Raw genomic sequence first — 24467 nt, 5'->3', positions numbered from 1 at the left:
CAAAAATCAACAAACAAGTGCTGGCAAGTTATGTGGAGAAAAGAGAACACTAGTTTACTGCTAGTTGGAATGCAGATTGTTGCAGCTACTATGGAAAACAATATGAAGTTTCCTCAAACAATGAAATATGGAACTTCCATTTTACCCAGTGATCCCACTTTAGGATATATCCTAAAAACCTCAAAACACCAATCAGAAATATATGCACCCCTTTGTTTATAGCAGGATTATTCACCATTGCTAAGATTTAGAAACAGCCCAACTGCCCATCAGTAGATGGATAAAAAAGCTGTGGCACATGTACACAATGGAATAGTATGCAGCAGTAAAAAAGAGGGATCTCATAAATTTGGGACAGCATAGATGGACCTGAAAATATTATACTAAGTGAAATAAGCCAAACTGAGAAAAATAAATATCACATCATCTCACTTATATGTGGAATCTAATGAACAAAATGAACTGACCAACAAAGTAAGACCTGAAGCAGGGAGGCATAGAACAGACTGACATAACTCCATGTGGGGTTGGTGGAACAAGAAGAGATAAAGCAAAGAACTTATATAATTACTAGAGGCCCAGTGCACAAAATTCGTGCACGGGGGAGGGGTGTTCCCTCAGACAGGCCTGCGCCCTCTCCAATCCGGGACCCCTCAGGGGATGTCCGACTGCCTCTCACAATCCGAGACCACTGGCTCCTAACCACTTGCCTGCCTGCCTGATCACCCCTAACTGCTCCCCTACCAGCCTGTTTGGCCCTAACTGCTCCTCTGCTGGCCTGATCACCCCTAACCACCTCTGCCTTGCCCCCTACCCGGGACCCAGGATTTCCTCCTCTGGCTGGCCGCAGGCACCCAGGACCCAGGCCAGCTTTGCCCGAGCCGGCCGCAGGGGACCGTGGGCAGGCGGCTTGGCCGAGGCTGCAGCCACAGGTGCCCGGGAATACGGAGCAGGTGGCTTGTCCCTCTCCCAGGCCACAGCCACAGACGCCTGGGACTGCGGAGCAGGCAGCTTGTCCCTCTCTCTCCTTGGCAGCAAGCGTAGCCGCTGGAGACCGCAACCACGGGGACCATTGGGCATGTGGATTGTCCCTCTCCAGGGCCGCAGGCACAGGCACACCCGCTATCACTCAGGACCACGGGGTGTGCAGCTTGTCTCTCTCCCGGGCCGCAGGTGCAGGCTCAGCCGCTGGCGCCTGGGACTATGGGGTGGGCAGCTAGTCCATCTCCCAGGCCGCAGCCCCAGCCACGGGAGACCGGGACTACAGGGTGAACGGCTTGTCCCTCTCCAGGACTGCAGCCCCAGCCACTGGCGCCCAGGACCACAGTGCCTGTGGATTGTGCCTCTCCCGGGGCGCAGGCGCAGGCGCAGGCGCAGGCGCAGCTGCTGACGCCCGGGACCACGGGGCGGGCGGCAGTCCCTCCCCTGGGCCACAGCCTGGCTGGTCCCCATTCCTCTCTCGTGAGCTCATTTGTGCCTGGCTGGTCCCCATTCCTAACCCCCCAGTGTTGAATGTCTGAGCCATTACCGCATGACAGCATGAGGGCATAACAATCATTTGCATATTAGCTCTTTATTACATAGGAAATGCATAGCCCATGAACACTGGCAATAGTGTAGTGAAGATCTGGAAGGGGGCAGGTAGGATCTGTGAAAAGGGAGGACAAGGGGGGGGGTAAAATGGCAGATATCTGTAATACTATCTATAATAATAAAAGTGTAATATGCAAATTGACCAAATATCCAAACAGCGGAACAGTAGTCTGGACTACCACGCTATGACACCCACTGGCGCCAGGCCAGCCAAGGCAGGTGCAATGCAATTGGTCAGGGGCCTGGCCATTGTCCCATGATCGCGCCGCAGAGGAAGGCCCAGACCACCAGCAGATGGAGTGACCGATCACGGGGCTCCCAGACTGTAAGAGGGCACAGGCTGGGCTGAGGGAATCCCCGTCCCCCCCTCACACACACACACACCCTGAGTGCATGAATTTCGTGCACCGGGCCTCTAGTCCTATATAATAAAACCCTAATGTGCAAATTGACCAAACGGCGGAACAACCAGTCACTATGACGTGCACTGACCACCAGGGGGCAGACATCAACGCAGGAGCTGCTCTCTGGTGGTCAGTGTGCTCCCACAGGGGGAGCACCGCTCATCCAGAAGCCGGGCTCATGGCTGGTGCAGTGGTGGTGACAGGCCTAAGCTGGCAGTCGGACATCCCCTGAGCGGTCCCAGACTGCAAGAGGGCAGGCCGGGCTGAGGGACCCTTCCCCCCTCCCAGTGCACGAATGTTGTGCACTGGGCCTCTAGTCAACTATAAAAAATATAATAAAAAATATTTCATGGGCCCTTCCAAATTTAGGAAGCACTAGTTTTTCCTTGTAGAGAAAATGAGGCAATAAAAAATTCATATTATTAAAAAAAATCAAAATGGGACTTAAGAACATGAATGAACATGGCACTGGAAATAGTAAATTCAATGTTACATATCTGAGATTGAGCAATCATAAAGATAGCCACATGACAAATCTCAGAGGTAGATGAGAATATAAGAATTGAGTTCTGGAGATAAAAATAAAAGTAGAAAGCTATCATGAAACTGAATAAAAATTCCCCCAAATTTGTAAACTCCAAATTTGTCTGTTTTGTTCACTGTCATATTCCCCAGTGCTTACACAGTGTCTGGTACTCAATTAAATACTCAATAGATTATTCTCCCTTATCTTAGAGGGTTATGTTCCAAGACCCCGAGTGAATTCCTGAAACCTCAGGTAGTATGGGACCCTATTTATAGTATGTTTTTTACTATCTATATTTTTTCCAGCACATATATACCTACAATAAAAGCTCTTTTATAAGTTAGACACAGTGAGAGATTAATATACCTAATAATAAAAGAAAGCAATAATAACAATATACTCTAATAAAAGTTATATAAATGTGGTCTCTACCTGATAACCAATCAAATAACCAAGATGGCTAGTGAGTGACTAGAGGGGGATAGCTTATATACACACAGATACCATGGCAGATATCTGTAATACTATCTATAATAATAAAAGTGTAATATGCAAATTGACCAAATATCCAAACAGCGGAACAGTAGTCTGGACTACCACGCTATGACACCCACTGGCGCCAGGCCAGCCAAGGCAGGTGCAATGCAATTGGTCAGGGGCCTGGCCATTGTCCCATGATCGCGCCGCAGAGGAAGGCCCAGACCACCAGCAGATGGAGTGACCGATCACGGGGCTCCCAGACTGTAAGAGGGAGATGATTCACCTCCAGGGTAGGGTGGAGCAGGAAAGCACAGATATGATCACACTACTCAGAATGGTGCCCAATTTAAAACTTATGAATTATTTCTGGAATTTTCCATTCAATATTTTTAGATCACAGTGGCCTGGAGGTAACTAATACCATGGCAGGCAAAACTTCAGGTAAAGGGATACTATTCTAAGTATTATCTGAAAGAATGCAAGAGACTAGATCACAGTGAGAGAGAGAGAATGAAAGAGAGAGAGAGAGAGAGAGAGAGAGAGAGAGAGAGAGAGAGAGAGAGAGAAAGATTGCAAGAGGTCAAGAGCCTGATGTTTTATTTCAAAAGTTAGACATAAAACTAGCAAGAGAATGCAGACAAGGATCAGAGGAAATAATTAGAAGTCATGAGAAAACCATTAAAAGAATATTACAGAAGTCTTAATAGGTGAGTTTTAAGACAGTAAGAATGGTTCATTGTGTCATTCTCAATAGACATATTTACTTATACCTACTTTGCGTGGTTGAAAATCATATTTCACACAGTGCTGAAAACCTTTTCCTTTGGACTTCAGTGATGTGACTATTAGACAGTTCCCAACAAAATGAGCAGAGTAGCCAACTCCTTTGCTAGTACGAAAACTATAAAGAAAATTAAGAGTAGTATAATATCCTCTGATACAAAGAACTATGTATCTAAAGTTTATTATATAAATAACACAAAATATTATAAAAATAAAACTTTTACCAAATAGAGGCTAAAACATAAAAGGCTTAGAAAACTAAAAGAAAGAATTTAATTTAGAAAAATAGAAGACAAAAGAAACATTTAAAATTTTAATTTTAATACATAAAATTAAAGTAATGGCCTACAAAAGCCTATCAAGTCAATTACATCTACATTTAAGAACTATCTGGAATTAGCAAATTTTAAAAATCATTCATGCAGTTAATGTTTCAAAAACAGCTTGTTGCATAATTTTACTGTATCTTAAGGAAGTAGGATAGAGGGCATCAATGGGGAATAAAGAGGGATATCTATAATACTTTCAACAATAAAGATAAATGTTTTTTAAAAACTTAAAAATTTTTTAAAAATGTCAGTCAACTTTAAAAATAATGTAGGTAATCAAGCAATGGAGTACATTTTAATTTTTATTATTTTTAAGTATAATATATAATCTTTTTTAAAGTAAATATTTTATATTTAATGTTCACATTATTACAGATGTCCTCCAATTCCCACTCTTTGCCCACCTTCATCCAGTACTCCCCCTCCCCTGCCCCTCTGGCTATGTGACTATGAAATATAGTTATTTTCTTCTAGAGGGGTAATTCTTCCTAGCTATAAATTCAACCCCCATATAAAAATTTATGTTTTGAAAATGACAGTATTATTGAAATAAATAAATGTTCTCCTAAAATGACCATTCTGAAGTTCAACCCAATTTATGTTTGGAAATTCAGATATTTGTTTAAATTTTTGTAACAGAGATTACAAGCTATTAATAAACCACATTTTCACACTCGCATTTCAGAGCCAGTCATTGCAGAAAAAGCAATTTAAATATTATTCTTTCATTAAAACCTATGTGATAGGTTCTACTAATATCTTCATTTTACAGTTGAAGACACCAAAGCAAAGGATAAAGTAAGTAATGAAGACAGGACTGAAACTCAGGCAGTCTTATTTCAGAACACTGACTGTATTAAATGAGTTAATATTTGTAAGCAATTAGAATACCTACTATGTAGTAAGGCAATCAATGAAAGTTTCATAGTATTTCTGTGCATTACTGGTAAACTAAAATTACCAAGCTCTCAGTCCTGTCAGGTCAATCCATCATTGGGTTGAGCAACTCATTCTGTTACTTATCTACCAAATAATTATTCTTAACTAATTATAATTTCTTACAGGGTTGTTATTAATATTTTAAAACATATCCTGATTATGATCACGGAACAAAATAAGTAAAAAGGCAAAGTGAATGAACTCAAGTAGGAGTTTTGGTTTTGTTCCCTCTCCTTGATCAGAAACCAACATCTTCACTAAGAAACCCACAATTGATCTATATTGGTACGACAGTACAGAGAAAGTCTGCAACCCTTGACTCTTAAATGTAATGGAGGGTGGGGGGGATACTGTAAATGGAAAAAATATGGAGACAACAGCAAAAGTTTTTTAAATATATAATTAATTGACTTAATTGTGTCTATCATTTTAACATATACTTTAATATATTAATGTTAAATTTACTATATTTACAAAATTGAAATACTTAAGACAAATGTACTGAAATTAAATATCTTACTTACCAATAAAGATAAGGTTTATCCTTATCAACATTAATGTTATTTAATGGATCCATACGAAACCAAGTGTTCAGGGTAAAGCCATTCTGATAAGGCCACTTTGCAATAGGAGGCAATGCAATCGCCTACAGGGCAATGAAAAAAGATACAAAAGTAGTAGTTAAAGAAAATGTGACAGCAACCACGGTCAGATACGAATTTTACAGATAAAAAAATAGCGGAGGAATAAATATCAGAAAATCATGGTAAATATAAAAATGTTAAACAGTATCTTATAAAAATAATCTATGAATATTATCTGTTGGCTACAGAAGCATTGCATTTACTAATAGTAGCTGAATGAAGTTTCATCTCCAGGTTACATAATAAGTTTCAGACTCCAAGAAGTTCTCCTCCAGTTTCACCAATATATAGACCCTTATTAATATGCCTCAGAATTTTCAGTTTTCTGTGGTATCTGTTAGGTTTTCAGTAATATTTCATTTGATTAAAGGAGGTTGATTGAAACTTTGAATCCAAAAACAACTCTGTGAGAGAATGTTAATGGGATCAATATTGAAGAAATGTAAGTATTACGAGGTAATTAATGCTCATAATATTGAAACAAAAGAAGGAAAATCATAAGATTTATTATTAAGAAACTTCAATAAAATTTATGACTGAAAAGGACCAAGACTCACTCATTAAGTAGGAAAGGGATCATATAGTATTCCGTTGATAATAGTAATTTTAAAAATCTAGCCATTCTAAGGAAAATTGAGAAAGTGGTTGATTACTTGAATTGATGTGAACAAACATCTGAGTGGATTTACTTATCTTCCTATGAGATATCCAAATTCCTATCACCTAAAAGATAATTATCCATTATGCTTTTATGACTGATCTGTTCCCCCAATCAGATCCTTCATATTGCTGAGTGGATAATGACCTTTTTCTCAAATATAAGATAGCTTTGATATTAAAAATCTTCTGCATATAGAATAAAGCTTAAATTTCTTCAGGTTACACAAGATCTTCAAACACCCTATGGCTCCAAAAAACCCTTTCAATCTTATTCATTTCTACTATCTTATTCCATATTCCAAAGTATACCTAAATATGACAGCTGCTCCACCTGTTCTGTTACAACTCCCCTTTTTGTATATAATACCCCTTCTGTCCAAAAGACTTCTTCCAGCAAAATTACAAGCATACCTCAACACTAGGATTATCTGTGAAGCTTTCCTGGACTTCACCCTAGCTTGGCTGCTTTTTTCATTGTTTTCTCATAGCACTTAGTAAGTAAATCTACAGTAGCTTACTATTAACTAGATGTTTTTACATCTGTCTACCCATTAGAGTTCCTTAAGAGTAAGGAATATAATTTAGACTCCCAGCATGTGACATAAGACATAGAAAACATTCATTATATGATCAATGGAAAAATCTCAATGCACCAAAGATTTATAAGTGCTTGCTTTAAAAATAAAAATAAAACAGAAACACACACAAATACATACATAGATACACAAACAATCCTATATAATAAAAGCCTAATATGCTAAGTGTCTGGTTGACCGGTCCACCTTTCAACCAATCAAAGCATAATATGCTATTGATATGCTAAGGCTCACTATGATGTGCACTTACCACCAGGGGGCAGATGCTCCAACCATTAGGTTAGCTTGCTGCTGGGGTCCAGCCGATCGGGACTGAGTGAGACAGGCCAGACATGCCCTGGAGCCCTCCCGCGGTCCCTCCCCAGCTGGCCAACCTCCCGTGTCTCTCCCCAGACCCAATGGTGCACCAGTGGGTCCCTCAGCCTGGCCTGTACCCTCTCACAATCTGGGACCCCTCAGGGGATGTCAGAGAACCTGTTTTGGCCTGATCCCACAGGTCAGGCCGAGCGACCACATTGGTGCACAAATTCGTGCACCGGGCTTCTAGTTTCAAATAAAGAACCAAACCCAGAGCCCAGCTGGCGTGGCTCAGTTGTTGAACATCAACCCGTGAACCAGGACATCACAATTCAATTCCTGGTCAGGGCACATTCCCAGGTTGTGGACTCGACCCCCAGTGGGGGTGTACAGGAGGCAGCCAATCAATGATTCACTCTCATCATTGATGTTTCTGTCTCTTTCTCCCTCTCTTTTCCTCTCTGAAATCAATAATCTATAGCATTTCCATTTACTAGCCAAAAGTCATATATATTATTATATGGATAAATTTAACAAAAGACTTTTAAGACTTGTATGCTGAAAACTACAAAACGCTGAAAAGTCAAAGAAACCTAATAAAAGGGGAGATATACTGTGTTTATGAGCTGGAAGACTGAAGAGTGCTAAGAGATCTATTATCTCCAAATTGTTCTATAGTTTTAACCATCAAAATCACAGCAGGCTTTTTATAAAATCTGGTAAATTTACTCACAATGTATATGAAAATGCAAATAATATAGAATAGCCAAATTTATATTTAAAATAAAGAACAAATTTGCAGTACTTATACTTCCTAATTTCAAGAACTACTATATAGCTACAACTATAAAGATAATGTGATATTGGCATAAGGATAGCTATATAGGAAAAAGGAACAAAATGGGGAGTTCATATAGTTTTTGAGAAAAATGCCATGGTAAGCAAATGTGAAAAGAACTGTTTGTTCAACAAATAGTTAAGGAAATACTTCAATAATAATATATAACACAAATAAAACTTAATCTCCAACCTTCCCTCCCTCACACAATGTTTTTAAAATTAGCACAAAAGTGATCATAAGTCTAAATGTAAGAGCTAAAACAACACAGTCTTAGTAGAAATAATAAGAGAAAAAAAATGTCGTGATCTTATTTTCTGTTATTACAAAAGCATATGCCATAAAAAAATTTTAATTAAACAAAATTAAAATCTTGAATACTATAAAAAATGTTATGAAATTAAAAAGACATGCCACAGGTTAAGAGAAACTATTTGACATATACATATCTGACAAATTAACTATACCCCAAATATACATTAGAACCTTACCCTTAGGATAGGAAAACCAATTTTTTAAAATAAACAGAATATTTTAACACAAGTAGAACAAAAGAAGACATAAGACTGGCTAATCAATGCATGAAAAAATGCTCAATATCATTAGCCATGAGAACAATACATAATTAAAACTACAAAAAAAAAAAAAAACTGCAATGAGGTGCACCACTAACATAATCAATGAAATGACTCAAATTTAAAAGACGACAATGATCAGGATGCATATCTACCAGGACTCTCATATATTCCTAGTGGAAATGCAAAATTTTCAACTATAAAAAGCAATGTGCCTGATTCTCATGAAATGAAACACACACTTACACACACACACACACACACACACACACAAAACCAAAACACAAAAAACAGCAATTATGCTCTTATGCATTTACTCAAGAGATAGGAAAGCATTCCCACAAACCTCTGTTCAAATGCTCATTGTTATTTTATTTATAATAGCCAAAAACTGAAAACCCAAATGCCCTTCAACTAGTGAATATATAAATAAGCTATGGTACATAAAAATGTAAAACTACTCAGAATAAAAACGAAATTAATAAACTACTGGTAAGCTACAACAAGAATGATCTCCAAAACATATGGTAAGTGAAAGAAGATTGACATAAAGACTACAAAATGTGTGATTTTAATTATATGAAATTCTAAAAAAGGCAAAGTTAAACAACCACAAAAATAAATAGGAGGTTATAAGAAACAGGGGCTGGGAAGAGAGTACTGGCTTCAAACATAAACACGGGTATTTGGAGAGTAATGGAAATGTTCTAAATTATTATTGTGGTGGTGATTACCAAACGATTCAAAATTAACAAACTACACTTTTTAAATTAGTGAATTTTACTGTATGTAAATCATGCCTTAATAGAGCTGACTTAAAAATATGTAAATAAAAATAAACATGTGTATTTTAAACTTACCGCAGCACTACAACCAGGGAAATTGAAAAAAGTATCAGGACCATGTCTTTGTGGCATCTGATTAAGAACTGATAATAATTTTACTGCATGTCTTGGCTGAGGAAACAAGAAAAATAAAGGCATTGTACAAATTTAGTAAAAATACCTAATACATCATATTACCCACTGAATTATTTTTCTAACTAGAGAGAAAATTAATTTTAAATCATTTATGTAACTCTTTAAGAGGAAGAATTTCCATTATAAATTCAAGTCCATAACTCTCTAAAGACAAATTATTGAACATTAAATATTAATGTACCGATATTGGATACTTTTCACTCTGACTACAGCTTACCCAGATTCCACTTTCTCCTCGAAGCATGCTGAACAAAAGCTTCAACTCCTTGACAGTGATGCTGTAGCTGGCAAGAACCCCCAACATATCAACTAGAAGATCTTCAAAGGAAAATAAAGTTATTCTGAACTCTAGTCATGAGCTTCCATCTGTCAAGATAATATACTTTTTAAAAGAACAGAAGTTATCAAGTGTCATTTCAGTATATATATATATATATATATATATATATAACATACATCCTCATGAATAGTCATTCTAATTAATTTTAAGTCATCAGGAAAACAAAAAATTATATGTAAATTTTAGAATTTTCCCGCATCAAGTATACCATTCTAATTAAGTTTTCTTAGTAAATACATAAAATAGACTTTTATAAGTTCCCAGAATACACACACAAACCTGCTGTTTGCAGGGAAAGGTAGGCAAAAATATTCAAAAGTACATTGACTTAACTTTTTAAACTGGTTATTTCAAATGAAAAAGTGATAGCTCACAATATTTTCTTTTAGAAAATGTTTTTGAAATATTCCTTGGCACATTAACAACAATTTTGAGTACTTCACTCCTTGCTTGGCATTATTCCAACTGATATACATGTATTAACTTCACAAATTCTCACAACAAGCCAAGAGGTTAAGTACCACTATCTCCTTCTAAAAATCAGGAATGTGAAGCACAGATAACTTAATCACATTTCCTGCAATACACTCTATTTAGTAAATGGTAAAATGAGGATTCAAATATAGGTAGTATGGCTTCAGAAACCTCACTCTCTCAATCAACAGTCCTGAAAAGAAGTATCCTTTAAAGGCACTACTAGTCATAGCCATTATGTCAATGTGTTTATGTGCACGTAAGAGACATACTAGCTCACCAAATAATAAAAAACACATACATTTAATCCCTTGTCCCTAATTACTTTCCTTTCTCTAGACTGTGAGTCATACCTCTATCAATTGTTTTTTTGCAAATTACGCATCTAAATATTTTTACTTCATTTTCTTGATTTCTAACATACTTCCTAAGAATTAAAGATACTATACAAGTTGATTACAATCAATATATATATACATTCTAAAAAATTAATCATCAATTTTAAGAGATTAGGTTAGGATAAGTTGAAATAATTAGTTATTGACATATAATATAGGTTATCCAATACCACAGGTTAATAACCAGAATTTGAAACTTTAAAAATATTTATGATTTCAAAATAGAAATTTAACTGGTCATTTTCATCAATAAATAATTGACTAATTTTCACTTAATGCCACAATAAGTAAGCAACCCCTATGATAAAATTGTGAGTGAATATGCCATTTTTGAGAGAAATCTTTTAAGAAAATAAAATGTTTCATCATTCAAGTAACAAAAATGTTAATAGTTACTACATATTAGTCAGAGGACATGTTCCTAAGAAAGAATTCTGGATAAAAATTAAGCATCTTACACCTCTAAGTTAATATAAAGCAGTTTTTAAAAGTCAGCTTCAATCTTCATAGATTTCTTAAAAGTTCACCTACAAATACTTTTTTGAAATATGTAATTTCCCTTTCTCTCATCTCCTATGTATGCCATAAAAAGTGATCTATTAAGTTTGTATTCAATTATATAAGTACTAAAATTTCTTATTTATAGTACATATCACAAAGTAGTTCAGTGTAATTATATAACCAGTATTCTTTTCAGTACAAGATTTTTAAGGGAGAAAAAAATACCAAAACTATGAAATTCTCCTATCAATTTACTCCACCTTCTAGTGATACCTTCACATTATTAAATAAAATGTATGTCTTTGAACTTATGCTACAAAGTATTCAGAGTTAAAATTTAGTAGGTTTTTGGTGATTACTGATACTTCATTAGTATATTGCCTAAATTTTAATTTCTCTACTGAAAAGTAAGGTGCAGAGGTATTTTCCTCACACTTATTCAATGCTTAATACAACAAAAAGTGAAATTTGTTATCATATTATTATTTAAAGCAAACACTATAAGAATTAGGAGGCTTTATATAACAGAAATTTGTGAAGATATGAATTTTCTGTGGTACTATCACACTTACTATCACCTTACAACTGAATGCTCATCAATTACCTGCCTGTAACCACTATGTATGTAAATGTGGCACATTTTGAAACATGCACTCTATAAAGTGGTAGACACTTTTTTATTTACCGAGAAAAAAATATTAACAGATTAAATCCAGATAAAGTATTCAAAGATCACACAATCTTCAATAAAACATGTACATATAACTTTATAAAAATAAGTTTCTTTAAACAATGCTAGAATTTACACAAATGGTACATCTACATTAAAAAGGTGTTTTGTTAGAATCTAATTTTTCTTCAAATCATTAGTAAATAATATAAAGAATACTAAATCATTCTAAATAAGTAGATACCACCATGAAAGCAATTAAAAATGATTTTAATATATTCTTTAAGAAAGACGAAAATTTTAAAATACTGTTTAAATTTAAAAAGCATTCATCTTTAACCCATTCTTCATTCCACTCTATTTTGATTAATGTTTTGCTCTACTAGTATTAATTAAAGCATAAATCAAAATAGCATAGTGAATTCTCTAGTGTCTGAACTACTTTTAAGGATCAGATATGATATTGTGGAATCACACTGTCACTTTTAGAATTATAAAACTCCTTTCATGTCAGAAAAAACTTATGCTCAAGGTTCATGGCTTCAGAGAATCAAAACTTCAAACTTTACATTTATTTTTTGAGAATGACTGTTACTCTGGGACTAACTTTTCAACTATTTATATTTCAGTGCATCTAACCCAAAGGGGAATGAACTTGCAGGGAGGTAAAGAACTTGTGGTGAAGAATAAAGACTTCAAAATTATTATTTAAAATAACACACTAAAAGTACAATAATTAATATTTTATCTTGAAATTTCATGCTAATTTTATATTCTATTCCTCAATATATCTGTTTATTTTCTACATGTTTTTCTTCAAAAATTGCCTAGTAAAATGAATACCTCCAAAAAACAAGTTTATCCTAAAATTTTTAGTTCCTCCTGTCATAGTTCCATATATGTCAAATTAAAGAGCACAGAGTTCCAAGAATTTGATAAAGTGCCCATTATACAGAAATATAATATGTATTGTATCTTTTAATTATGTAAAAGTTTAATTAAATACTACATAGAAAGTACTGCTTAGTTTTCTGGTAGATTTCATAGCATTTATTCATATTATTTAGTTTTTCTAAAACCTGGAAAAGCAAAATTAGTAATTATGTTTGTCTAATACGAAAGAAGTCATCCTACATTTGCCAGATTTTCCCTTAATATAAAAAGCAAATTTTCCATACATTTCTATGTATCTATTTTAAATCAAGGTAACTTCAACATATTTATATTACCTATAGAATATAAATCTCTACATTTAAACTATATTTTCCTGTCAGATAACCTCATACCTGCTATCATGTCATCTACAGCACTCATTTTCAGCAATACTTGTTCAATTAGCCCAACTTCCGTGCTAGTCTGTAAATTCCGAACACTTTTTCGTAAAATGGCTGTAAACATGCTCCATATTTCTGCTTGACATGTTACATCACAGTGCTCCAAAAGCTCTGTCATGCACGTTATACTATCAGCATCCTGGATAATAAAATTCATCTCCAAGTCAAATTCTCCACCAACCAGCTGAAAGAAGAAAAAAAGACACAATAACTAATAAGGTGGATGGTTATTTATAACAATAAAATAAAATAATACCAAACATTCAACTAGCAAGAAAGCATAGCTACTCTAAAAATTGTCGTTGTTTAATCTAAAAGTAATTTGATAAAAATTTCTAAACTGCAGATAATTGAACACAGTTGTTTTGTAAGAATTAAGTTTGCAATGAGAAATGTAAATTTTTTAATGGAAAAAGGTGATTTCAAATCTAGAATAACAGAGCAAAATAGAGACTATGACTCCTGGGTGGGGTTCAGGAAAAATTCCTACAAAAAATGGGTTTGGCTCTTAAAAGTGATAATAATTAAAAGACAAATTTAAGTATAAATTTTAAGAAATAAAATGTAAATGCTGAAATGAAATAATCAATGATAAAAAGTCTGAAAGAGAAATACCTATCTTATAATACTTTAAAAAGTTGAAAGTTGATCTAATGGCAACCTATTTGACATGTGGCATTATGCTAAATTAGTCATAAGCATTACTGTACCTCCCAAATGCTACTTCAAGTATAGTGATAGACAAATACACCCTATCTAATAAAAGAGAAACATGGTAATTGGCGTATGACCGCTACCCTTCCCATTGGCTAATCAGGGCAATATGCAAATTAACTGTCAGCCAAGACGGCGGCCAGCAGCCAGGCAGCTTGAAACTAACATGAGGCTTGCTTGCTTCAGTGACGGAGGACTACAACGTTCCCTGCCTGCCGCTGCAGGCGTCTGAGCTGCAAGCAACTATGTAACAAACATAGAAGCTAAACAAAACCCCAGAAACCTGCCTGGCTTCAGCCAGCCGGATCACAACATTGTAAGCAAAGGCCAGAAACCGACTTTCAGCAGTGGAGGCCTAAGAGCTGGAGCCAAGCCTCAAAGCTATAGCTGCCCCAGAATAAAAAAAAAGAAAAAAAGGAGCGGTTGGGAGCTTCAGTCACCCCCAGCCTGAAAATAGCCCTCAGCCCCTCACCCAGACTGGCCAGGCACCCCAGTGGGGACCCCCACCCTGAAGGGGGTGTGACCAGCTGCAAACAGCTATCATCCCCTCACCCAGGCTGGCCAGGCACCCCATTGGGGACCCCCACCCTGATCCAGGACACCCTTCAGGGCAAACCAGCCGGCACCCACCCATGCACCAGGCCTCTATTCTATATAGTAAAAGGGTAATATGCCTCCCAGCACCGGGATCAGCGGAGCCGCGAGGCCTCCCGGCACCGGGATCAGCGTGACAGGGGGCAGCGCCCAAACGCCCTGATCGCCCTGCGGCTCTGTGTGTGACAGGGTGCGGCGCCTCAACCCCCTGATCGGCCCTGCTCTGTGCATGACAGGGAGTGGCGCCGCAACCTCCCCATCAACCCTGCCTTGAGTGTGACAGCGGATGGTGCCCCAACCCCCCAATCGGCCCTACCCTGAGCGTGACTTAGGGTGGCATCACAACCTCCCGATCGCCCAGCTCTGTGTATAACAGGGGGCGGCGCCCCAACTCCCCAATCGGCCCTGCTCTGAGCCCGACCAGGGGCTGCACCTAGGGATTGGGCCTGCCCTCTGCCACCCGGGAGCAGGCCTAAGCCAGCAGGTCGTTATCTCCCGAGAGGTCCCAGACTGCGAGAGGGCACAGGCCGGGCTGAGGGACCCCCTCCCCCCCGAGTGCACAAATTTTTGTGCACCGGGCCTCTAGTATATAATAAAAGACATACAAGAATGATGCTCATTCTCAATTGACCAATCACATAAATTCCTATATTCCATTTTAAGTACCATTCTTAAAGAACACTGACAAACTGGATATCATTTTTATCAATAGAATGGGAAATTTAAGAAGATAATAATAGTCATATATAGATTGCAATATGGCAGCAGAGTAGGTGGACCTTTTTTGCACTTCCTTCCAGAGTCAGACTGGATATAAAACTAAATTGGGGAACATTCACCTGGCATTACCAATTGAGGATTGAAGAGGAGACATTTAACAAGGAAGGGCAGAAACCATCTGGAGACTGAAAGGAAAGGCTAGGGTCAAAAGAGGGCTGGCCCAGCTCCCAACGGCAATAGGCTGAGAATGAGGGGTTCCCCTCAGAGGATCAGGCCCGGACCTTAGGCTGGACACCCCTACCCAGAGCACCAGAGCTGAGAACAGTGGCCCACGTAATATTCAGCTGTGAAAGGCTTGGAGCTTATGGCCTGTTGGATATAAAGCCACATTTAAAAAAAAAAAAAATCTCAGAGCACAGGATTTTCATATGTAGCCACTCAACTGAGGCTTTGTGGAAGGAGGATGCTTTGGACTGGAGTTAACTGAGGAGAGACTGGGGTAGGAAGCACTGGGGTAGTAGACATGGAACAGTGGCAGCTGGGAGACCTGTGATCTAATGTGTGTCGTGTCCCCCCCCCCCGACCAATACCGCATCAGTTCATTTTTCCTAAGAGGCACAGGCCCCTCCCAGTAGGCAAAGTCAGGGAAGAAGGCAAATACCCTGCCCTCAGGATACAGCTCACCCCACCTTTCTTGCCACACCCTGCATCTGGACCCTGCAGAGGAGGCAGCAGCAGGGACCAAACCTAAGGGCCTACAGTAGACAGTCTCAGCGGGTGTCAGTGCCTGGATTTGGGGTGTGGCAATCCCCATCATGGGAAAACCAGAGGTCTCATGCTACTAATTCAGCCAAAAGCCCTTTCAGAAACAGCCTTTTCAGTGACTAAGATGACAGTTGATCCGCAGCTGGAGGAGGGCAGAGGTGGAGCCCAAGGAGCCTTGAGATGTTTACTGACCCATGCCTGGGCCCTTTGCTGCTAACAAGTTGGACCTAAAGTGCAGACTGGCCCCTCCTGTGTGCAGCCAAGCCCTCTGGAGACAGATACAAACTATCGCTTGAAGCTTGGAACAGGTTGCTGAGAGCCAAAGATGGACAGCTTCTGATAGTGGCAACCCACAAAGTACCTCCTGGGAGTCCCAGAAACAACAGATAAAACAGACAGCCTCAGTCAACATTAGAGCAGAATTCAAAGAGAGCTCCCAGGGGGCACTGAACTCTACTGAGAGGAATGCTACTTCACTTTTTCTCTCTCTTTTTTTTTTTTTTTAAATATTTTCCTTATTTTTTCTCCTTTACTGCTTTGTTATTTCTTTCATGCCTTATTTTTCTTTCCTTTTCTTACTCTATTACTTTTTCTTCTTTCTCCACCTTTCTCTTGTTTTCCCTTTCTTATTTTTTGTCTTTTTTCTTACCTTTTTCCTTTTCATAATTTTTCCTCTTTTCTTTTATACCGTTTTCCTTTTCCTATTCTTTGTTCTTATTTTTTCTCTCCCTTCTTTCCTTTCATAATCCTTTTTCTTCCCCTTTTCTGTTCTCATATTTCTTTTCTTTTATTATTCTGGTTCACCTTTTTCTTTTCTAAATCTCTTTTATTTGTGATTGTGTTTGTTGTTGCTGTAAGGGTCTTCTGTATGTTTTTGTTTGTTTCTTATTTTGTTTTGTTTTGTTAGCATTGGCACAACTGCTCATACAACCTGGTCAGAGTTGAGACTCACAGGTAGCCAGACTGAGAGACGATACACCCATGAACAGGACAAACAACAACAATCAAGACCCACTTACAACAGGAGAGCTCAAATAATCTACACAAGGGACATTCCTAGAGTATCCAACTCAGGGGATCAAAGAGACCGCATCATCAGGTACCACAGAACATAAGGCATCCCCATGAAGACTGGGAGGCATAGCAGTTCAACCTAATATGTAGAAACAAATACAAAGGGAAAGAAAAATTGGGGATAAAGAAACAAACCCCAAATTAAAGAAAAGGAGGAATCTCCTGAAAAACAGCTAAATTAAATGGTGACAAGCAAATTAGCAGATATAGAGTTTCAAAGTAAAGGTTATAAAGATGCTCAAGAAACTTGGTCAGGATAACAAGGAACATAGTGGTAACTACAACAGCATGAAAAGAAAATAGAAACAATGAACAAGAAGCAGTTGGAAATGAAAAATAGTGTATCTAACAACAAGAATAAACTGGAAGAAATCAAAAGCAGATTGAATGAAGGAGAGGGCCGAATTTGGAAGACAAGGTAGAAGACAAATACCCAATTAGAACAAAAAGAAAAAAGAATAAACAGGAGGATAGTTTACGGGAACTATGAGACAACATGAAGGGTAACAATAACCACATGACAGTGAAAGGAGTTAAAGCAAAATTAGGTAAACAGCTTATAAGGGGTGGAAGTAGGAGGAATCCTGGAGTTAGATGAAACCACAAAATGATTTTCAGAAAAACAGGATGGATAGCAGGAAAACAGGATGTTTTGAAATGAAGAGGTTTTTCTTGCAAGTGCAAAGTAAAATGCTGCAAAAAGGCCAGAACCAATCAGAGAGTGGCATAGAAAAACAAAGAGCAGGCCTTTAGCAGATATAAGGGGAAGAGCAGAATGCTTCAGTGGCAAACTATTTGAATCCCCTCCCCGAGTGGGGAGACTATGTTTGTTTGCAATAAATCCCTGCCTTGTTTGAACTCCTCTGGTCCTCAGCTTCATTCTTTGATTCCGTGAGACACGACCCTGGGAAGAATTCCTGCTTGCCTATTCCGGTATCAATAAGGTTACCAGGGGGAGCAAGGAACAGACAGCCTGATTAAAGGAAACAGAAAACTTCCCTAACCTGCTAATGGAAAAAGTCACCCAAGTACAGGAAGCACATAGAGTCCCAATCAAGATGAACCCAAAGAGACCCACACCGAGACACATCATAATTAAAATGGCAAAAGTTAAAAACAAAGAGGGAATCTTAAAAGATAGAAAAAAACAATGACCTACAAGGGAGTCCCATGAGGCTGTCAGCTGACTTCTCAACAGAAACACTTCAGGCCAGAAGGGATTGGCATGAAGTATTCAAAGTAATGAAAACCAAGGACCCGAACCCAAGACTCTATTCTATCCAGCAAGGCTGTCATTTAAAATTGATGTTGAAAGAAAGAGCTTCTCAGACAAAAACAACAAAAAAAGGCTAAAAGAGTACATTAACACCAAACAAGCATTGCAAAAAATGTTAAAGGCAATGCTTTAAGAAGAAGAAATCAATAGAGAGCAATATAGACATAAGAAGAAAAGGGGCAATAAATATGGACCAGTCAATAAAACCTTAAATGTAAATGAACTAAATGATCCAATCAAAATACATAAGGTACCTGAATAAGTAAGAAAACACGAACCATACATATTCTAAAAGAAACCCACCTCAGAACAGAAGATTCACACAGAATAAAAGTGAAAGGATGGAAAAAAATATTATATGCAAATGCAAAGAGAATAAAAGCTGGGGTAGCAATAGTCATATCTGACAAAATACACTTTAAAACAAAGACAATAACACAAGACAAAGAAGATCACTACATAATACTAAAGGAATCATTCCAACAAGAAAATATAACCCTTGTAAACATATACACACAAGAACAACTAAACATTAAAAAACTCTTGGAAGACTTTAAGTGAGAGATCGATAGCAATACAGTACTAGGGGACTTTAATACCCCCTAACATCACTAGATAGATATTCCAGACCAAAACTCAACAATGAAACAGCGATCTTAAAAGACACACTGGATCAGATAGATTTAATTGATGTATATAGAACATTTCATCCTAAAATGGCAGAATATACATCCTTCCCAAAAGCACATGGGTCATTCTCAAAGATAGGCTACATGTTAGGACTCAAAATAAGTCTTGAGAAATTCAAGAAGACTGAAACTATATCAATCATAAATTATCAAATCACAATGGCATGAAACTAGAAATCAACTAGAGTAAAAAAAAAAAAACCAACTCAAAAACATTCAAATACATGGAGGCAATATAGGAAGTTATTAAACAACTAGAGGTCCGATGCATGAAAATTTGTGCAAGAGTGGCCCTTCCTTCCCCTGGCTGCTGGCACTGTTTCCCTTTGGCACCCAGGACCTGGGCTTCCATCCTTCATCCGCTGGCAGGCACCCAGGACCCAGACTGGCTTTCCTCAGGCCGGCCGCAGGCACCCGGGACCTGGGCTGGCTTCCCTCTGGCCCTGGCTTCATCAGGAAGGATGACTGGAATGACATCCGGAAGATGTCCAGTCTAATTAGCATATTACCCTTTTATTATTATAGACAAATGGATTACCAATGAGATCAAGAAAGAAATAAAAAACTTCCTGGAAACAAACGAAAATGAACATACAACAAACCAAAACCGAAAGGACACAGAGAAAGCAGTCATGAGAGGAAAGTTCATAGCACTACAAGAAACAAGAAAAAGCTCAAATACAAAATCTAACCTAACTACTAAAAGAACTAAAAAGAGAACAACAGGAAAAGAGCTGAATAAGCAGAAGGGAGGAAATAATAAAGATCAGAGAGGAAATAAATGACATAGAGACTAAAAAAATAGTACAAAAAATCAATGAAACCAAGAGTTGGTTTTATGAAAAGACAAACAACATTGATATACTTTTAGCCAGACTTACCAAGAAACAAAGAGTATCCAAATAAATAAAATCAGAAATGAAAGAGGCAAAGCAACAACTAGTATCACAGAAATACAAAGGTGTTCTAATAATGTTATGGTAATAAGGAAATCTCTCTAATGTATGGAAATAATTATTGTATGAAGTAATTAATATGTGAAATGTTTGCTGTGTGAAAACCCCAATACTCTGTAACTTCCAAAATGTGGTGAATGCCCCACTATCTTGACGTGAATGCCCTAAGCCCTTAAAGCATAAACACCCTGCTCTTAGCAAAAGGCACACCATCTGGTCCACACTGATAAGACACAAGTTGTTTACCACTGACTATATAAGCACCAGATTTTTCTTCAGTCCACGTCTCCTGCCTGATGAGAGGAGGACTCCACACCGCTCCGTGAGACAAGCCCCTGATTGACTGCTCTGCTGTGTGAACCTGAACCAACTGCGGCCGCCTGTCTGTCTCCATCTTCATCGTCCATCTTTCGGTGTGCATCACTGGTGGCCTTTGCTGGAGCCTAGGACCCACTAGTAATAGGTAAATAAACCTTGTGTGATTACATACTAATTCTGTCTTGTATATTCATGTGTTCCAGTTCGGCTGAGCTGTCTAGAGACATTGAAGTACCAGGGGATAGGCTGTTATTGCTGACTCCTGGTCACCTGCGTTTGTCCCACTAAGTCTACCCGTGGTCGGCAAACTGCGGCTCGCGAGCCACATGCGGCTCTTTGGCCCCTTGAGTGTGGCCCTTCCAAAGCCTTAGGAGTACCCTAATTAAGTTAATAACAATGGACCTACCTATATAGTTTAAGTTTAAAAAATTTGGCTCTCAAAAGAAATTTCAATCATTGTACTGTTGACATTTGGCTCTGTTGACTGAGTTTGCCGACCACTGGCTCAGATAATAAATTAATTGGGACAAAAGGAGTATAAGAAATTACTTGGAACAACTGTAAGCCAACAACCTGGACACAATGGCCAAATTCCGAGAAACATACAATCTTTCAAAACTGAAACAGGAAGAATCAGAAAACCTGAATAGGCCTGTGATAACAGCTAATGAAATTAAGGCAGTGGTAAAAAAAACTGCCAGCAAACAAAAGTCCTGGATCAGATTGCTTCCCAGGCAAATTTTACCAAACTTTCAAAGAATTAACAACTATTCACGTCAAACTATTCCAAACATTTCAAGAGGACGGAAGGCTTTCAAGCTTTTTTTATGAGGCCAGCATGATCCACATGCCAACACCAGATAAAGACACTGCAAAGAAAGAAAATTATACACCAATATCTTTGATGAACACAGACGTTAAAATCCTCAACAAAATATTAGCAAATTAGATCCAGCAATACATTAAAAAGATCACACACACCATGACCAAGTGGGATTTATGCCTGGGATGCAAGGATGGTTAAACATTTGTAAATCAATAAACATAAAATACCACGTAAACAAAATAAAGGATACAAATCACATAATCACATCAATAGATATAGAAAAAAGCATTAAAAAAATCTAGTGCTCATTTATGATAAAAACGCTCAAAAAAGTGGGAACAGAGGGATCATACTTCAACATAATAAAGGTCATACACCTCCAGTCAATATCATACTGAATGAGGAAAAACTAAAAGCACTTTCCTTAAGATCAGGAACAAGACTGGGATGGCCTCTTTCACCACTCTTATTCAGCATAGTATTGGAAGTCCTAGCCACAGCAATCAGACAAGAAGAAATGAAAATCATCTAAATTGGAAATAAAACGTAATATTTTAAATAGAAAACACTAAAACTCCACCGAAACAACTATTAGGTTTAATAAATAAATTTGGCAAGATAGCATGATACAAAATTAACATATCCAGAAATGAATGATGTTTTCATATATCAACTAGAGGCCCAGTGCACAAAAATTTGTGCACTCAGCGGGGAGGGGAGGTCCCTCAGCCCGGCCTGTGCCCTCTCGCAGTCTAGGAACCCTCGGGAGATAACGACCTGCTGGCTTAGTCCTGGTCCCAGATGGCAGAGAGCAGGCCCAATCCCTAGGTGCAGCCGCTGGTCGGTCTCAGAGCAGGGCCGATTGGGGAATTGGGGTGCCGCTCCCTGTCATGCACAGAGCAGGGCGGATCAGGGTGTGATGTCACCTCAGTCACGCTCAGGGTAGGGCCGATTGGGGGGTTGGGGCACTGCACCCTGTCACACTCAAGGCAGGGTCGATGGGGAGGTTGCCGCGCCACCGCCTGTCACGCACAGAGCAGGGCCAATCAGGGGGTTGGGGCACTGACCCCTGTCACACACAGAGCAGGGCCCATTAGGGGATTGGGGAGCTCCCAACTGTGACACAGAGAGCAGGGCCAATCAGGGGATTGGGGCGCTGCCCCCTGTCACTTACAGAGCAGGGCCCATCACGGGGGTTGGGGCTCCGTACCCTGTCATGCACAGAGCAGGGCCAATCAGGGGGTTGGGGCGCTGCACACTGTCACGCACATAGCAAGGGCCATCAGGGGATTGTGGAGCTCCCCCCTGTCACACACAGAGCAGGGCCGATCAGAGGGTTGAGGAGCTCCCCCCTGTCACTCACAGAGTAGGGCGATAGGGGAGTTGGGGCATAACCCCTGTCACACACAGAGCAGGGCGGATCAGAGGACTGGGGTGCCACACCCTGTCACACTCAGGGCAGAGCCAATGGGAAGGTTATGGCTCTATCCTGTCACACACAGAGCAGGGCCGGTGGGGGGCAGTTGGGGCGCCGCCATCTATCATCCACAGAGCAGGGCCGATCAGTGGGTTGGGGCGCCGCCACTGTCACACTCAGGGCAGGGCCGATGGGGAGGTTATGGCTCTACCCCGTCACACACAGAGCAGGGCCCGTGGAGGGGGGACATTGGGGTGATGCACCCTGTCACACACAGAGCAGGGCGGATCAGGGGGTTGGGGCGCCACACCCTGTCACACACAGAGCCGCAGGGCCATCAGGGGGTTGGGGAGCTCCCCCCTATCAGGCACAGAGCAGGGCTGATCAGGGGGTAGGGGCGCCTTCCCCTGTCCCGAACAGAGCAGGGCAGATAGGGAGGTTGTGGCCCTGGCCCCTGTCACACACAGAGCCGCAGGGCGATCAGGGATTTTGGGCGCTGCCCCCTGTCATGCTGATCCCGGTGCCGGAAGGCCTCGCGGCTCCGCTGATCCCAGTGCTGGGAGGCATATTACCCTTTTACTATATAGAATAGAGGCCTGGTGCATGGGTGGGGGCCGGCTGGTTTGCCCTGAAGGGTGTCCTGGATCAGGGTGGGGGTCCCGATTGGGTGCCTGGTCAGCCTGGGTGAGGGGATGATGGCTGTTTGCAGCAGGTCACACACCGTTCAGGGTGGGGGTCCCCACTGGGGTGCCTGGCCAGTCTGAGTGAGGGGCTGAGGGCTGTTTTCATGCTGGTGGGTGACTGAAGCTCCCAACCGCTCCTTTTTTTCTTTTTTCTTTTTTATTCTGGGCCAGCTTTAGCTCTGAGGCTTGACTCTAGCTCTTAGGCCTCAGCTGCTGAAAGCAGGTATCTGGTTTGTTTGGGTTCTATAATCGAAACACTGTTTCAACTCCAGCTCTGAGATCCCGGCTGACTGAAAGCAGGTTTCTGGGGTTTTGTTTACCTTCTATATTTGTAACAATGTTTCAAACTGAAAGCTCAGAGGCCGGCAGCAGCAGGTGGCAAACGTTGGAGTACTCCCTCACTGAAGCAAGCAAGCCTCATGTTCACTTCAAGCTGCCTGGCTGCCGGCCGCCATCTTGGCTGGAAGTTAATTTGCATATTGCCCTGATTAGCCAATGGGAAGGGTAGCGGATGTACGGCTAATTACCATGTTTCTCTTTTATTAGATAGGATAATGAACTCTCAGAAAGAGAAAAGAAAAAAGATAATAATCCCATTTATCATTGCAACAACAAAATAAGATCCCTAGGAATAAGCCTAACTAGGAGGTAAAAAAAAAAAAACCTACTCTCAGAAAACTATAGTATATTGAAAAAGAAAATAGAAAAAGATACAAACAAGTGGAAGCCTATACTGTGTACATGAATTTGATGCATTAGCATCAAAGCAATCTACAGATTCAACACAATGCCTATTAAAATACCAAGAGCATATTTCATAGATCTAGAACAAACATTCCAAAAATTTACATGGAACCGAAAAATTGCCTCAGCACTCCTGTGAAAAAAGAACAAAGTTGGCGGGATCGCAATATTGGATATCAAACTATACTCCAAAGCCACTGTAATCAAAACAGCCAGGTACTGGTACAAGAACAGGCATATATATCAATGGAACAGAACAGAGACCCTCAAAATTGACCTAAGCTAATATGGTCAATTACTATTTAACAAAGGAAGTAAGAGCACACAATG

General features: G+C 39.4%; 1 protein-coding gene across 1 annotated transcript in view; it reads right to left on the bottom strand.

The window, feature by feature from the left end:
• Nucleotides 1–24467, bottom strand: part of NBEA (neurobeachin) — a gene marked incomplete at its 5' end in the record, with an annotated part of 948936 nt that overhangs the window by 888208 nt on the left and 36261 nt on the right. The window contains 5 exons of the mRNA XM_081083035.1: nucleotides 3778–3904; nucleotides 5579–5700; nucleotides 9525–9620; nucleotides 9862–9962; nucleotides 13314–13545. Of these exons, the coding sequence (XP_080939161.1) occupies nucleotides 3778–3904; nucleotides 5579–5700; nucleotides 9525–9620; nucleotides 9862–9962; nucleotides 13314–13545 (678 nt within the window). The remainder of the gene's footprint in view (nucleotides 1–3777; nucleotides 3905–5578; nucleotides 5701–9524; nucleotides 9621–9861; nucleotides 9963–13313; nucleotides 13546–24467) is intronic.

The sequence above is a fragment of the Myotis nattereri genome (assembly GCF_964212035.1).
Source record: "Myotis nattereri genome assembly, chromosome: 2".
Lineage (NCBI taxonomy): Eukaryota > Metazoa > Chordata > Mammalia > Chiroptera > Vespertilionidae > Myotis > Myotis nattereri.
The sequence above is the reverse complement of the archived record's forward strand: the minus strand, read 5'-3'. Positions and strand labels throughout refer to the sequence as shown.